Below are 15,890 nucleotides of genomic sequence, written 5' to 3' on the forward strand. Positions count from 1 at the left end.
TTATATATATATAGTAACATTTAACAATAATGATGATTTAATTAAATATATGCGAACACATATTTAAACGTAATTTCACTTATTTAATTTTTCTAATAAATTAAATAAAGGCTACGACCTCAGCAAATTTAATTGTACTGTGAAATTACCAAAAATACCCTTTCGCCTAAAAAGATGAAAACGCCCTTCTTTCTTCTTGGATCTTAAATTATCTTCTATGTGTGTGATCCATAGGCTCCTCATCATATCGGCAGTGTATAGTATCGTGATTAACACCAATTAATCATCTTACTAATACACAGACCAAGATTGGCCCCTAGCAAGGCATCATGGCCACCCGATAGATTCGGATTCAGCAAAGTAGCTACCTGTCAACCATATGGTTACCGTGCAATTCGATCCTTTCATCATACGTTATCTTAACGAGACGAAGGCATAGAAATAGTGTCAACCTTCGGTTACTCTTGATATTATGTATTCCGTTTCTGGACCAATGACCTGTATTATAAACTAGATAGAGCAACAACTCAATTCCACTGTGGCCACAGTTTTAGTCTCATTGCCATATACTGAATTGCACCGTGAGATAACTTCTCCCATACCTAGGAGTGATTAATCCTCTATCAATCCACCATAGTCTTGATACACTCCTTGATGCAGCCAATCACCACCGTATTGACAGCTCTGAAAAGAACTGCGTTAGGCTAGTGTCAAACTGCACCAATCAGTGCAAAGGATGCTCTGGTGATCTCAAGTCTAAGGATCACATGCACCACCATTCGTTAGAGGATTTGTTCCATAGACACTAGGGTTACCATCCATATGGAATCCTCTGGTGGGTCAGTCCAGTGAACTTGCTGCGGTGCAATCGCCTACAGCAAGCACCTACGTGTTGCACCAGGTTGTCACCAAACAACCTTGACAAGTGAGATCAGTCACTGCCTTTCGACAGGGTCGTTCAACACTATGATAGCCTTACCATATTATCTGTGCCCTTACTTCAAAATAATACTGGGGCTACAAACACTTCTAGAATAGCCACCATGTGTGCTCCTAGGGTTCTTGTAGACGTAAAAATCTACCTGTACTGAAGGGGGGTCTGATCCCGTAAGGTTGAGGCCACTAGCGATCCGTTACACCTGCACACGTAGAGAAACAAACGTGTGAAGTGAACGGGAAACACCAGGGTGGTGTATGCTAAAGGCACTCCAACGCTCAAGTCAGCAAGGCTGAGAGAGGCTAATATAGTAAGGGCTAGGGAGTAGAGATTACCGGAAGTCTAGTCGGGGATTGTGACTACGGCGGAGATGTGAAGCTCTCAAGTCAGAGTTTTTGGTGCGAAGGTGTAATGTGTCTGTTTTGTAAGAGGGTTGGCCTCTACTTATATAGTGACTGTCTAGTCTCCCAATCCTGGTAGAAGTAGGAGTCCTAGTATGACTTTGATGCAAACCCTAGAAGAATTAGGGCCGTGGTAAGCTATCTTACCAGTGTCCGGATAGGAAGGTGATTCTAATTAGGAGAGTAACTTCGAGTAGGAAAGTGATCAGGAATAGGAAGGTGACCTTGAATGGGAGATTGATCAGGAGTAGGAAAGTATTCTGAGGGGGTCGTGGGCTCTGGATTCGCCCATGGACCCAGGAAATGGACTGTGATTAGGAGGCTCATGCCCACGTGGTTTGGGCCGGCTATATCTTGTATCGAATGGGCCTAATCTGGTTGGGTGATATCGAGATTGGGCCTGGCTTCTTCTTCAGTGTCGGGCTCGTTTTCCTATTTGGGCCAAGAATGATTTTTGGCCTTAACAGTTTGCCCCCCACTCTCTGAGTTAAGAGTTTCTTAAGTCAGAGAGTAGGAAGCGATCGATGGGCGCTCAGTCATCCTTCCGGGATGACCGGTTGTTGGTGTACTTGGTCCTACAGGTGATTTTTGTCCTAGGGTCATTCGGTATCCATTGCCGATCCAGAGTATGCCATCATTGGAGTGGTGTGCCCGATCGGTATGAAGGGTTGAAGGAACGGACAACAAGGCTTTGGGGGCTCATAAGCTCGTTCGGTACGTCTTGTCGATTGGAGAGGTGAGGTGTTTCTATTGCCGCGGTGTCCGCTCGGCGGGCTGGGTCGAATGAACATGAGCGTTAAACTAGATGCTTGCTCGGTCGTGGTGTTTGGGCAATCGAATGAAAGAAATATGTGAGCTTTAACCATTGGATGTCGGTTCGTCTGCTCCAAAAGGATGAATAGGTCGTGCCCTTACCTTTTTACCCACAGAAAGGTCGGGCCGAGCCGTTCCTAGGCTGTTCGGCTGGTCAGGAGGCTTGCCTGGACTCGTGAATTGTGGGCTCCTATTAGGTCCTAATCTGGCGGTCGGGCGATTAGAACTGATCGTACAGATTCCTAGGTGTCATGGATGCTTGCCACATGTTCGACAGATATCAAATCCTGGTTTTCGAGGTGGGAAAACGAAAAGGCATTCTGACTCGTAGCCAATCGTGGGCTGCCACGCATTTTAGCCTGTCAGTTTTTCTTTTAAAATCGAGTGAACAGGCCGTTCGTCTCCATTTGCAGTTTTCCTCCATTTTTCTTCAAAAAAAAAAATTTTCTTCTGCGTTTTCGATTTCATTTTAGCGACGGCAGCTTCTCTCGGTAGACTCCGGCTTTTTCACAGTAAACATTCTTTTTTCATGGTGTCTTTTTGTTTCTTCTTTGCGTTTGTTTTGGAAGAATAGGGTGAAGTTTTTAAGTTTTGGATATTTTTGACTTGTTCTGAGGAGTTTAGAGTACAGATTTTTAGAATAGGCGTGAATTTTGGTATTCCTAGTGGTTTTCCGGCAAGCTGGCTGGATTTTTTGGTGTTTTTCTGGGTGTTTTGGACGGAATTTGGGAAGGCGAAGTCGAGTTAAGTGTGAGTTCGTTCGGTCGGTCTGCCTGACCAAACAGGGTGCCATCTTGGTGGAGTTGTAGCGGAGTTAGGTCGTTCGGTCCATCCGACCGAGTGGAGAGGGGCATGCAGAGTGGAGTGAAGAGGCGGTCGGTCATCCAAACGGAGTGAGTGATTTTGAGTTGCTAGATCGGTGGACCAGGTCGAGTAGACTAAAGGTTGAGCTTGAAGACAAGTCGGTCGCCCGGGGCGAGTGAGTGGAGACTAGGTCGGTAGTGGGGACGAGTGACAACTGGGTTTTACACCCTTGTTCGGTTGGTAGCTCTGACCAAGTAGTTGTTTAACACTTAGAATTTTTAGTTGGAACGAGGCTCGAGTCGTTCGGTCTAGTTGGACGATCGAGCCAGTATGTCAGACATCGAATCAGCTAGCTCAAGCGGGATTATGGCTGACATAGGGGATGAATATGAGCGTGCTCCTACCATAGTGATGATGCCTGAGGGGGGCGTTTCGGTGGGCGTATCGACTGGAGTTAGTGTAGCTGCCCCAAGGGTGAGTGAGGCTGGGTCGAGTGACTCGGGCAGGCATGGGAGAAGTGGGGAAGACTTTGGAGGGGCCGATAGTCCATCTTCATCCAGTAGTAGCTCTAAGGAAGAGCCGAGCCAACAAGGTAGTGGGATTTTGACCAGAGATTATCCGCCCCTACTGAAGGACAGTGATGTGTGGTGCATCCGGACCTTATATCACATTCCCAGTTCAGTTGATATCCGGGTGTCGCAGTCATACGAACGGGTCGACTAGGAGGCACAGGGTTGGATTAGTGTTCACGAGAAGTGGTTCCATGATGGGTTGAGGCTACCTATCCCTCGCCTCATTTGGGAGGTATTGAACCATTTTATGATTGCCCCTTTCCAGTTTATGCCGAATGCTTGGAGATTGCTGATGGCTCTGGAGGACCTCTGTGTTCGAAACCAAGTGAGGTTCGGGCTGCACGAGTTGTTGTACTCGTACTTCCTAAAGGAGAATGATAAGGAGAAGGGTCGGTATTTGTTGAACTTGAGGCATGATCAGTCTCACCTGGTCACCGATCTGCGGTCTAGTGATAAGAACTGGAAGGACCGCTACTTCTTCTTAAGGGATTAGGCTGTCTTTGGAGAGAGAGGGCAGGGCGAGATCCCGGGTGGTTGACGAGTTACTGGTGAGAACTTAGTTATTTCTTTTGTGCTTTGATTACTAAATATTGATTTTGTTTTTTGTTTGTAGAGCTTGAGTATAATTGGGCTGGGTAGAGCAGAGACGGCCTGGACATTATGACCAAGAGGGTGTTGGCCATCCCGTCGGAGCAGAGGGACTGGCGAGTGGTGCTAGCTGAGTCAAACTTGAGGACTAGCACTCTTTGGGCCGGTGTAGAGGTGATCCAATGAGGTACTCCCTTCCCCTCGTTGAAGTAGACTTGGGACGTTCTCCTGAGTTGATACTGCAATCAGTTTATTTTTGGTGAGTCCGGGCTGAACCCACTAACCGTTGGAGAGTTTGCACTTGCAGAGTCACTGATGAAGAAATTAAGCATCCCGAGTGCGAGCGAGTCCATCGCCCGGCGTCGAGAGAAGAGGATGAGGGAGTCACTGGCCAGGGCAGACGTGAGAGTGGAGGATGTGTTGGCGACACCGCCGAGTCAGCAGCCACCGAGTCAGCAGCCTACAGTCGGAGCCGAGTCGTCCCATGCTGCAGTTGTGGATGAGGAGGCCGGGATGATTACATTCACGATTCCAGCTACTGCATCGACTTATTTCGATACGACTTCTATGAGTAAGCTGGCCGACTCTTTCTTGTTCCCGACGGACTAGGCGCGTCTGAACCAGATGGGTGCAGTTGCTGCCTCTGATTGGGGGGTATCCCGCGCCGTTCAGGTATGACAGTATTATTCGATATTCTCATTCTTGAATTTTTTTTCTAATGGCAATGTTTTGTTGTGCAGGTACTCACTAGTAGTCTTCATCTGAGGAAGTCTGTTGTGGCGCAGGAGAAACGGATACAAGATGTATCCAAGGCTAATACTAGCTTGCGCCAGAGGGAGGCAGCACCCCGGGAGGCTGAGCAGGAGAGTCAACAGCGCCTCAGGGATAGTGAGCATGAGGTGGAGAGATTGAGGCGTGAGTTGGCCAAGAAGACCGCAGAGGTCGAGTCTGTCAGGGAGCAGTGCATTTCCATTGCTGATGATGCTATCATCAAGGCCCGAGGTGAGCTCATGCTCGAGTTCGAGGAAGGGAGGACCTCTCACTGGGATCCAGGCGAAGACATCCAACTCATGCAAGAGTTGTTGGAAGAGGGAGACGGTCATCCGAGGGGGCAAAACAAGGAGCAGATGCTTGACCTTAGCCAGCCGGGGCCATCGGGTGTTGGGGATGTGACCGACCAGGCTACTAGGCCGAGTGCTGGCGGTGCGGACATGGCAGCCGATTCGGCGATGGAGGATGAGGCTCGTGCTGAGGATACTTAGCATTTTTCTTTGTTTATACATTTTAGGGCCTGCGATGCCCTTTTGCTTGGCGTGTGTGCCATTTTTTGTATTTTGAACTAGGCCGTTTGATGCTATATATATATATATATTACATTTGGCTATTTTGACTTCTGGTGCTGTCTTCGTGGATGAATGAACTGTTCGTTGTTTCTTTACTTGTAGGTGCACTATGTCGTGTATGTTACTTTAAAGTGGCCCAGTGGCTAAGGCATGTAGGCCTTATGTTGGGTTGGGTCGGTGCTTTGCTTATCAAAGGTGTAAGGACCATTCTTTCGATCTGGCCGACCGAGTATATAGTCCCCTGGATGAACGAAGTCAATCTGAAGTTTAGTTCTTGGGCGGATCAGGCCGACTGGGTGGTGTGAGTCATAAATCATGCTGAGTTTTGTAGATCGAGTGGGGCTAATCCGAAGGTGTAAACTCATGAATCGAGCAGGGCCGATCCGAAGGTGTAAGTACGAGGATTGGGCAGGGCTGATTTGAAGGTGTTATCGTGAATCGAGCAGGGTCGATTCGAAGGTGCCAGTACGTAGATCGGGCAGGGCCGATCTGAAGATGTCATCGTGAATCGAGCAGGGTCGATTCGAAGGTGTTCGTATGTTTATCGGGCAGGGCTGATCTGAAGGTGTCATCGTGAATCGAGCAGGGTTGATTCGAAGGTGTAAGTACATTTATCGGGCAAGGTGATCTGAAGGTGTTATCGTGAATCGAGCAGGGTCGATTTGAAGGTGTAAGTATGTTTATCGGGTAGGGCCGATTTGAAGGTGTCATCGTGAATCGAGTAGGGTCGATTCGAAGGTGTAAGTATGTATATCAGGAAGGGCCGATCTGAAGGTGTCATCGTGAATCGAGCAGGGTCGATTCGAAAGTGTAAGTAATTCATCGATCGGGGTCGATTTGAAGACGAAAACTTCTGCATAGTACTTCATTAATATTTGGCCATGAGGCCGACTATCTAAGAGGAGGTGGATAGGCCCACTCATTCTTTTTAAAATGAAAAAGGGGAAAAAGAAAAAAGACAAAGTTCACCTAGAAGCAGTAGCGTTTGAGGGGCGTTTGAGGTGAACGGCATTCCAACTGTTGTTGATGTCTTTGCCCTCGGGGGTCTAGAGTTTGTAGGCACCCTTCCCTGCTTCTTTGGTTATCTTGTAAGGGCCTTCCCAGGTGGGGCCGAGTTTGCCAAAGTTGATCTCCTTGGTGTTTTGGATGACCCTGCGGAGGACCCAGTCGCCTATCTTGAAAGTGCGGATCCTCACGTTGCGGTTGTAATGTCAGGCGGCTTGTTGCTGATAAACTGCGTTATGGATGCTCGCCCGTTCCCGTAGCTCATCCATGGTGTCTAGTTTCTGGTAGAGGTTGTGATTGTTTGATTCCTCGTCCACCCATTGGAGCCTGGTGGACGGAAGTGATACTTCAGCTGGGATGACTGCTTCAGAACCGTACGTAAGGGAAAACGGGGTTTCGCCCGTTGATGAGCGAGCCGTGGTTCGATACGATCAGAGGACTCCGGGTAGCTCGTCTGCCCATGCACCCTTAGCTTTCTGCAATCGCTTCTTCAATGTCTAAATGATGGTCTTGTTTGATGACTCGGCCTGGCCATTAGACTGGGGGTTATGGGGGGTTGAGAAGCTCAGTTTTATTCCCCACATGTCACAAAAATCCCTGAAGCCTGAGCTAATGAACTGGGATCCATTGTCGGTGACGATCTCCTTTGGTATCCCGAACCTACAGATGACATTCTTCAAGATGAAGGCCTTTACCTCTTGATCTCTGACTTATGCGAAGGCTTCAGCTTCAGCTTCGATCCACTTGGTAAAGTAGTCTGTCACAGCTAACATGAAGACTCGTTACACGGGTGCAGTAGGTAGCTTTCCCACGATGTCCATTCCCCACTTCATGAATGGCCAAGGTGTGAGGATGGAATGGAGTTGCTCTTGTGGGAGGTGTGAGACATGGGTAAACCTCTGACAGCTATCGCACTTCTTCACATAAGCGGTCGAATCGGTGCATATGGTTGGCCAGTAATATCCAGCGGTGATCACCCAGTGTGCAAGACTGCGTCCCCTAGTGTGGTTCCCGTATTCGCCGTCATGGAGTTCCCCTAGAACACTTTAGGCTTCTTCTGGGCTTATGCATTTGAGATAGGTGCCTGAGAATGACTTTCTAAGGAGTTGGCCCTCATGTATGGTGAACCTGGCGGCTCTTGCTTTCAGTCGGCGTGCTTGGTTCTTGTCAGCCGGGAGTTCATCATTTTCCAGGTATCTTACTATCGGAGTCATCCAATAGTCGGCTTGTTCAATGCCCATGGCTTCTACGGGAGGCTTGTTCGGTGGTTGTTCCTTCCAGTTGGCTGGCCACTGCATGAATAAAAGAGGAATGGATGACTGGGAGGAACATGGGAGTGCCAAGCCAAGGTTGGCGAGGGCGTCGGCATGGTAGTTCTCAACTCTGGGGATTTGTACGATAGAGAACTCTTCGAATTGGTCCTACAGCTCTTTGACCATGCTCAAGTAAGATGTCATCTTTGAGTTGCATGCTTGATACGTGCCTTGTAGTTGATTGACTACGAGCTGGGAATCGGACTTCACTTCTAGTCTCTTTGCTCCAATTTCTCTGGCCAAGGAAAGTCCAGCTATGAGGGCTTCATATTCAGCCTCGTTATTCATGTACTTGAACCCACACCAGATTGCTCGCTGGACGATGTCTCCCTCTGGTGCGATCAGTACTATTCCAAGTCCGCTTCCATTCACATTACTCGATCCATCCACTAAGAGAGTCCACTTGGAGGGTGATGTGTCGTTCATGCATAGTAACTCTCTTTCAGCTTGGGTGGTGGTGCTTGGTGTGAAGTCAGCAATGAAGTCTGCTAGTGCTTGGGACTTGACGGCGGTGCGGGGTTGGTAAGATATGTCGAACTCGCTGAGCTCTACCATCCATTGCATGAGTCGGCCTAATAGTTCTGGTTTGTGTAGTATCTTCTTGAGTGGGAAGGAGGTGGTTACGACTATGGGGTGGCACTGGAAGTATAGTATGAGTTTCCTAGATGCATGGACGAGAGCGAGGGCCAACTTTTCCAGCTGACTGTACTGAGTTTCTGCGTCGAGGAGAGACTTGCTTATATAGTAGACCAATGACTGCTTCGTTTCTTCTTCCTGAACTAGTACTGCTGATATGGCTGTCTCTGAGACCGCCAGGTAAGTGTAGAGCTTCTCCCCATCCACAGGTTTGGAAAGAAGCGGGGGGGTGGTCAAATACCTTTTTAGCTGTTGTAGGGCTTTTTTGCAGGAGGAGGTCCAGTCGAACTTCTTGGACTTCTTAAGGGCATAGAAGAACAGGTGGCACTTATCAACTGATCTGGAGATGAAGCGGCTCAGGGCGGCCACTCGTCCTGCGAGGCGTTGGACGTCTCTGATGCATGTCGGGGATGGTATGTTAAGGATCGCTCTGATCTGGTCGGGGTTGGCTTCTATCCCTCGCTGAGTAACCATATAGCCCAAGAATTTACCTGATGAGACGTCGAATGAGCACTTGGCTGGATTCAGCTTCATGTTGTATTTCCGGAGGACAGCGAATGCCTGGCTAAGGTGGTCAAGATGTTGCTCGGCAATCAGGGACTTGACGAGCATGTCATCGATGTAAACCTCCATAGTCTCTCCTAAGTGGTCGGAGAACATCTTGTTGACTAGCTGTTGGTAGGTGGCCCCGACATTCTTGAGTCCGAACGGCATTACCTTGTAGCAGTAGGTTCCCCTCTCTGTGATGAAGGCTGTCTTCTCTTGGTCGCTCGGGTGCATTAAGATCTGGTTGTACCCTGAGAAGGCATCCATGAAACTAAGAAGCTCGTGGCCTGCAGTCGCATCAACCATCATGTCGATATGTGAGAGGGGGAAGGAATCCTTGGGGCAGGCCTTGTTCAAGTCAGTGAAGTCGATGCAGAGTCTCCACTTCCAGTTCTTTTTCTCTACGACCACGACGTTCGCCAGCCATTCGAGGTAGTGGACCTCTCTGATCATACCATTGCTTAGGAGCTTTTCAATTTCGTCATTGACGATCCGATTCCGCTTTGGTGTGAATTTCCTCCTCCTCTACTTCACTGGTGGGTGATCCGGATCTACCTTTAGCTGGTGGACCATTACGTCCGGACTGATTTCAGTCATGTTGGCGTGGGACCAGGCGAAGCAGTCTTGGTTCTGTTTGAGAAATTCTATCAACTTCTCTCTTGTCTCGGGCTTGAGGCGAGAACCTATGCGGGTCTTTCTCTCAGGGTCGCTCGAGTGTATCTATAATTCATCCAACTCTTCTATTGAGGGCTGATCCGACTCGGTGAGAGGGGTTGGATGAGATTGTAATTGCTATGAGGAATCACCCTTATTCTTGAAGGCGTTCTTATAACATTCTCTGGAAGCTTTAGGGTCGCCCTTGATCTCTCGTACCCCCACTTTGTTGGAAACCTGATCGTCTGATGGAAGGTAGACGGGATTGCTCGCATGTCGTGGATCCACGGTCAGCCCAAGATGACTTTGTAGGGTGAAAGGCAGTCGACTACTAGAAATACAGCCTGTTTGTTTACCCCGTCGGCGTAGATAGGGAGGATGATCTCCCCTATAGTGTACTTCTGCTCAGAGCTGAACCCTACCAACAGCATCGGCCGCTTATTGATGTTTGCTTCTTCCAATCCCATTGCCTTTACTACTTCGAGGAATAGGATATTTGCCGATGAACCTCCATCTACGAACACCCTTTTCACTAGGATGTTGGCAATCTATAGGGAGACGACTAGAGCATCGTGATGAGGAGTGGCCAAGGTGACCGGCTCGTCATCTTCAAACTGAATTACCTGATGGGAGTGTGACCGCGAGACCGGATGGATGGACTGGATTTCATGGTGGTGGTTGGCTCTAGCATACCGCTTGGCCGATGGGTAGCTTACCCCACTGATCTCTGACCCTCTGGAGATGAGGGAACAAAAACCTTTCGGTGTGGGTTCTCGCAGAGGGGGTGATGATTCTTTGGAGCTTTTCTGGCTGATGGTGTTCTTCCCCTTGTCAGTAAGCAGATCACGGAGATGTCCCCTCTTCAGAAGTGCAGCAACCTCGAGCCGCAAGGCAATACAGTCTGTAGTGTTGTGGCCATGGTCGTTGTGGAACTCGCACCACTTGGTTGTGTCTCTCCTTGCCTCGTGATTAAGCTTGCCAGGCCACTTGACGGTGGATCCCATCTATTTCATTATTGCTACGACTTGGGTTGGTTCGATGTTGAGGTTGTACTCCAGTAGTTTGTACCGATTCGATCCGAACTGCCTACTATCGTTTCTCGTAGGTTGGCGATCATACGGTTTTCTTACTCGGCTCGTATTACGTGTCGAGGGTTGGTAGTTGTGCTTTACCTGTTTGTGCTTTGGCTTCCTGTCATTCCGCCTTGATTCGTATCTGGAATGAGCTGCTCAATTCATCTCATCTTCCTCCCATCTTATTTGGATCATTGCTCGGGCCAGAGCGTCTTCCATTGTGGTGCAACCCAACTTCGTAAGTTCTTTGTACAGTTCTCCGTCCGGGAGGAGGCATTTCTTGAAAGCGTCCACAACTGTCTCAGGGTTACATGATGGGATATAGATCTTTTCTTTATTGACTCTGCCAACATATTCTCTCAGTGGCTCTCCCGTTCTCTAGTATATTCAGTATAGGTCAGCCGACAGTTTCTCTAGTTTCTTGCTGCTGGTGAACTGTTCCACGAAGGTGTCGGTAAGTTGGGCGAATGAATCGATGGATCCGTTCGGGAGTTTCGTGTACCATTGGAGTGTTGGGCCGAATAAACTTGAACCGAAACTCTTACACATGCAGGCTTCCCTAAGCGGTCGGGGTATTGAGACTGTGAACATCCGCTACTTGTACGAGGCTATGTGGTCATCCGGGTAGGTGGTACCATCGTACGACTTCATGTTGGGGATGGTGAATTTCTGGGGCATGTCGGCCAGGGCGATCTCATCCACAAAGGGTGAATCAGCGTAACAGTGGGGCCTGCTCTTCTTGGTTGGGATCGGCATTCTTGGAATGCGTCTCATCACTGCCTCAACATCTTATTGGGTCTGCTATTGCATTCGTTCTCGGTACATTCCATTGGGTCACCCCTCGAAGGGCAGTCTGATGGATCATTCTGTCATGCATTCCTTGGTAGCATGGATCTTCGTTCATTCCTTCCGATTGGATGACTCCCATTGTTACTATTCTATTATTCCGCCTTACATGAATTGTCAGGGGAGTCGTCTGGTAGTCGCTTGGTCCTTCAGGATGGATGAGTTCGAGTACTGGAGTTGGTTTGGCTTGGTCGTTCAACCCACGAGGGTGAACTGAGCCAAAGGGGGTTTGTGTTGTGGTGGTTGACTAGAGGTGAGGCGGGATGGTAAGGATGGGCTAGTCTTACGGATGCGGGCTTTCTGTTACTGGATCGTCTTGATTACGAGGCTGGGATGGACTGACTGGATGGTGTTCTATTGGAATATCTTTGTCTCCATTAGTCAAGACGAAGTCGTCGAGCACCAGTGTGCTTAATGGACACGGCCCTTTACCGGAGACCGAGGGCCGATGCTCTGGTGTGGAGAGAGGTTGCATGGATGGGATAGGGGCGCGAAACCGATTGGGGGGGTACTTGGTTGGGCAAGAACTCGAGATCATAGAATTGACTCACCTTTACTTTTAGAGACTGGTTTTCAGCCCTAATGGACTCGTTTTCGGTCTGGATTGCATTGTTCTCGGCTTCCAGTGCGGCCACCTTGTCTGAGTTTTGTTCCATGAGAGCGGTCAAAGCCTCTAGTCTGGCCTCGAGGTCAGGGTTAACGTTGTCGGGATTGTCAGCCATGGAATGTTCTTCCACATAGCAAGGTTCGTCAAGCCGAATAATTGCTAGAGGCCCCATAGTGGGCGCCAAACTGTAGACGTAAAAATCTACCTGTACGAAATGGGGGTCTGATCCTATGAGGTTGAGGCCACTAGCGATCCGCTACACCTGCACACGTAGAGAAACAAACGAGTGAAGCGAACGGGAAACACCAGGGTGGTGTTTGCTGTAGGCACTCTGACGCTTAAGTCAGCAAGGTTGCAAGAGGCTAATATAGTGAGGGCTAGGGAGTAGAGATTACCAGAAGTCTAGTCGGGGACTGTGACTACGGCGGAGATGTGAAGCTCTCAAGTCAGAGTTTTTGGTGCGAAGGTGTAATGTGTCTGTTTTGTGAGAAGGCTGGCCTCTGCTTATATAGTGACTGTCTGGTCTCCCAATCCTGGTAGAAGTAGGAGTCCTAGTATGACTCTGATGCAAACCCTAGAAGAATTAGGGCCGTGGTAAGCTATCTTACCAGTGTCCGGATAGGAAGGTGATTATGATTAGGAGAGTAACTTTGAGTAGGAAAGTGATCGGGAATAGGAAGGTGACCTTGAATGGGAGATTGATCAGGAGTAGGAAAGTATTCTGAGAGGGCCGTGGGCTCTGGATTTGCCCATGGACCTAGGAAATGGACTGGGATTAGGAGGCTCATGCCCACGTGGTTTGGGCCGGCTATATCTTGTACCGAATGGGCCTAATCTGGTTGGGTCATATCGAGATTGGGCCTAGCTTCTTCTTCAGTGTCGGGCCCGTTTTCCTATTTGGACCAAGGACTATTTTTGGCCCTAACAGTTCTCACTATCAAGATTTGAAACACTTGATACCCTCGTCATGGTTCTACCATTCTAAGGACATCTATATATACATATTGCAATAATAATGATTTATGCGATATAGAATAAAATGCCTTTTATTGATTAATGAACATTATTACAAAGAGTCAATTCTACAATAATTGATTGGCTCTAGGGCATCTACTTTAACATGTTCCTCACGTTGTATCTCTCCACCTTATATGCTGTTATTGTTAGATTTCTTGTTTCTCAAATATGTTGGACGATTTTAATGTTATTAATCATATTGTCATTTGGGATCATTTGATGCTAAGTTGGCGAGGATGTTTGTAGTTATGGGTCATTGAGGACAATGACATTTTAAGTTGGGGAGTGTTGATTTGATTTTTTATTTTTGTGAAGTGTTGTTGATGATACTTTTGTGGAGATTGTGATATTTTTGTGAAGTGTTGTTGATGATGCTTTTGTGGAGATTGTATGTTGAATGATTGTGCTTAAATTTTTGTGGCATGATGATGTTGTTTTTTGTTGGAAATATGTTGAATCTTACTCTTGTAAGTCCAAAAGTGCTTAAAGTGAACTAAAGTGAGTTATTTTTAAAAATTTTCATTAATTCATGCATAATCACCATTTTAGAAGCAATTGAGATGCTAGTTGAAAGGTTTTATGAGGTTTTTGAAAATTGTTTGTTGCAACATGGTTTTAAACATTGCACTATTGGTTATGTTTTGTGCTAGGTTTGTCCATAATTGTGGTTAGACACCGTTTTGTGTAAATTTCATATGTTTTAGTGTTTATGCAAGTCTCCCACATACTTTACATGCCCATGGAGCAAAATTTCATTAATTATCTTGCGTGTGTTAAAAGTGCTTAAATGTTGCTTGATGATTTAGTTTTGATTTGTAGCCTAGTTGACTCGAGTGAGTATGCCCGAGGGGTGTTCTACACCTAATCCCCTAAAGCTATCTAGCTTGGGAGCGGTTGGCCTAAAGCTCGTTACATGGGTCCTCTAGAAAGCTTAAAAAGTCATCACAAGATCATAAGCTTTATAAAAAGAAATAAAGAAATAAAGTCTTGACTTGTAGTCTAGCTGGTTAGGGTGAGTAAGTTTGAGGAGTGTTCTACATAGTGCCCTATAGCCATCTGGTTTGGGAGTCATTGACCTAAAGCTTGTTACACGGACCTTCTAGAAAGCTTAAGAAGTTAAGATACAAAACAAAAAAAAAAAAAAAAAAAAAAAAAAAAAGTGATGAATGAAAAGAAATAATATGTCAAAATCTTGTGGGGAAAATAAGCATTATGTTGCATGTACATAAGTTGGAGAGTTTTACATGACATTTTAACATTGTGATATGAATATGAAATGTGTGTTTGAGAAGCTTGAATGGACATAGGCAAATCTTGACAGAAACTTTAGTTCTTTATTTAGGATTGTGTTGTTTGCATGTTAGGTTCAAATTCTTTACTTTACCTTTTGATGAATGTCTTGGTTGTTGATGAATATGATTATGTATGGTTTTATGAGAATGTTGAAAGAGTTCTTTTAACTTTACTCGAGGACGAGCAAAGAGTAAGTTGGGGAGTGTATTAGAGTCATGAAAGTGACTCTATTTTGGTGATAAAAATAACCCATATGTGATTAAATTGAAGTATATTGAGATAATTAAAGAATTTATGAATTTATTCACGAAAATTGCTTCCTAATATTTTTCTTATGAATTTAACATGTTTGGAATGATTTTGGAAATGATATGAGTTGATATTAGGTTGTGGTTTATGGATTATGGGTGATTTTGTCTCATTTATGCTATTTAGGGGGTAAACTGTCATATTTATAAGGGTTGATTTTGTCACTTTTTCATCGTGTAGGGACCAAAGTGATATTTTGGCAGTTTGTCTATAAAAGAAAATGAAAGGTCGCATTCAGAGGAGGCGTTGTTCATCCATTTTCCGACAACGTTTCATCTTCTTTTCCGGCGAACTCCGATGACGGTTCATCTTCCCCAACCATCTATCATCTTCATCAGTTGTCAACGCCACCGTGAGTCGTGATTTGCCACCACGACGCTTCATATTTCGCCGCCGCAACTTTTCGCATTCCAGTCGAGATTTCACCGTTTTTCGACGACGGTTGGACCTGAAGGTTGGTCTATCTTCCCCACGGCCGGATCTACCCATTTGAAGCTTCAACCGCTGCAAAAACCGTCGGAATCCTCCAAATCGCCGCCGCGCCTCTTCATCTTCTAGCTAAGATCTTGCTCATTTCCGACGACCTTCCACCTCCCCAGGACCTGATCTGAACTCCCCATCACCAGAGCTTTCCATCAGTACCTTCGAATCCCATTTCCACCACCATTTTTCGGAAGACCCGCCAGAAAATTAAAGTTTTCCGGCGAGTGTGACTGTTCGTATTCCGGGTTGTCCGTTGGTTGTTTTCGCCCCTTCTTTGCATCATATCACTATCGGTGATCTCCTCTCCACCATGATTAGCTTCCTGTCCACCGTTTCAGCCTCCGTCATCACCACCATGAGCGGCTAAGTTCCCGGTTGTCTATTACGGCGTAGGCGAGATCGAGATTGACTCCACAGCTCTGCTCATCAGCTCTTGACCAGTTGGATGAGCCCGGTTGTAGGAAATTTGGTAGTATTGTGTTTCGAATTATATTTGTTTTCATTTCATGTTTGATTTCGATACTTTAATATGATTTGAGCATAATTTGTGATGAATATTGTTGTTCATTGTGATTTAATGTTTTCATAGAACTTGCTGAATGATAAGCATTGGTTTGAAATAATTGAATGATGAATATTGCTTTTCATTA

At 46.6% G+C, this 15,890-nt stretch overlaps 2 protein-coding genes across 2 annotated transcripts; both read right to left on the reverse strand.

The window, feature by feature from the left end:
• Positions 1-7,509: 7,509 nt before the first annotated feature.
• On the reverse strand, positions 7,510-9,267 carry LOC116112724. The gene is made up of 3 exons (XM_031398833.1): positions 8,974-9,267; positions 7,966-8,709; positions 7,510-7,755 (listed from the first exon to the last, which is right to left on the reverse strand). Exons 1-3 carry the CDS (start codon positions 9,265-9,267, stop codon positions 7,510-7,512), a joined length of 1,284 nt encoding a protein of 427 aa, XP_031254693.1.
• An 893-nt stretch (positions 9,268-10,160) lies between these two features.
• On the reverse strand, positions 10,161-10,616 carry LOC116112725. Its single transcript, XM_031398834.1, has one exon. It carries the CDS (start codon positions 10,614-10,616, stop codon positions 10,161-10,163), a length of 456 nt encoding a protein of 151 aa, XP_031254694.1.
• Positions 10,617-15,890: the final 5,274 nt, after the last annotated feature.

This window comes from Pistacia vera, unplaced genomic scaffold (genome assembly GCF_008641045.1).
Source record: "Pistacia vera cultivar Batoury unplaced genomic scaffold, PisVer_v2 Contig666, whole genome shotgun sequence".
NCBI lineage: Eukaryota > Viridiplantae > Streptophyta > Magnoliopsida > Sapindales > Anacardiaceae > Pistacia > Pistacia vera.

Coding starts and splice junctions, on each gene's coding strand:
- LOC116112724 (XM_031398833.1), bottom strand. CDS start 9,267: ATGATGGTTGATGCGACTGCAGGCCACGAGCTTCTTAGTTTCATGGAT. Junction 8,710..8,973: donor ATCTTGACCACCTTAGCCAG/GCATTCGCTGTC, acceptor GCCCTTAAGAAG/TCCAAGAAGTTCGACTGGAC. Junction 7,756..7,965: donor TGAAGTCCGATTCCCAGCTC/GTAGTCAATCAA, acceptor TTATTCATGCAG/TGGCCAGCCAACTGGAAGGA.
- LOC116112725 (XM_031398834.1), bottom strand. CDS start 10,616: ATGGGATCCACCGTCAAGTGGCCTGGCAAGCTTAATCACGAGGCAAGG.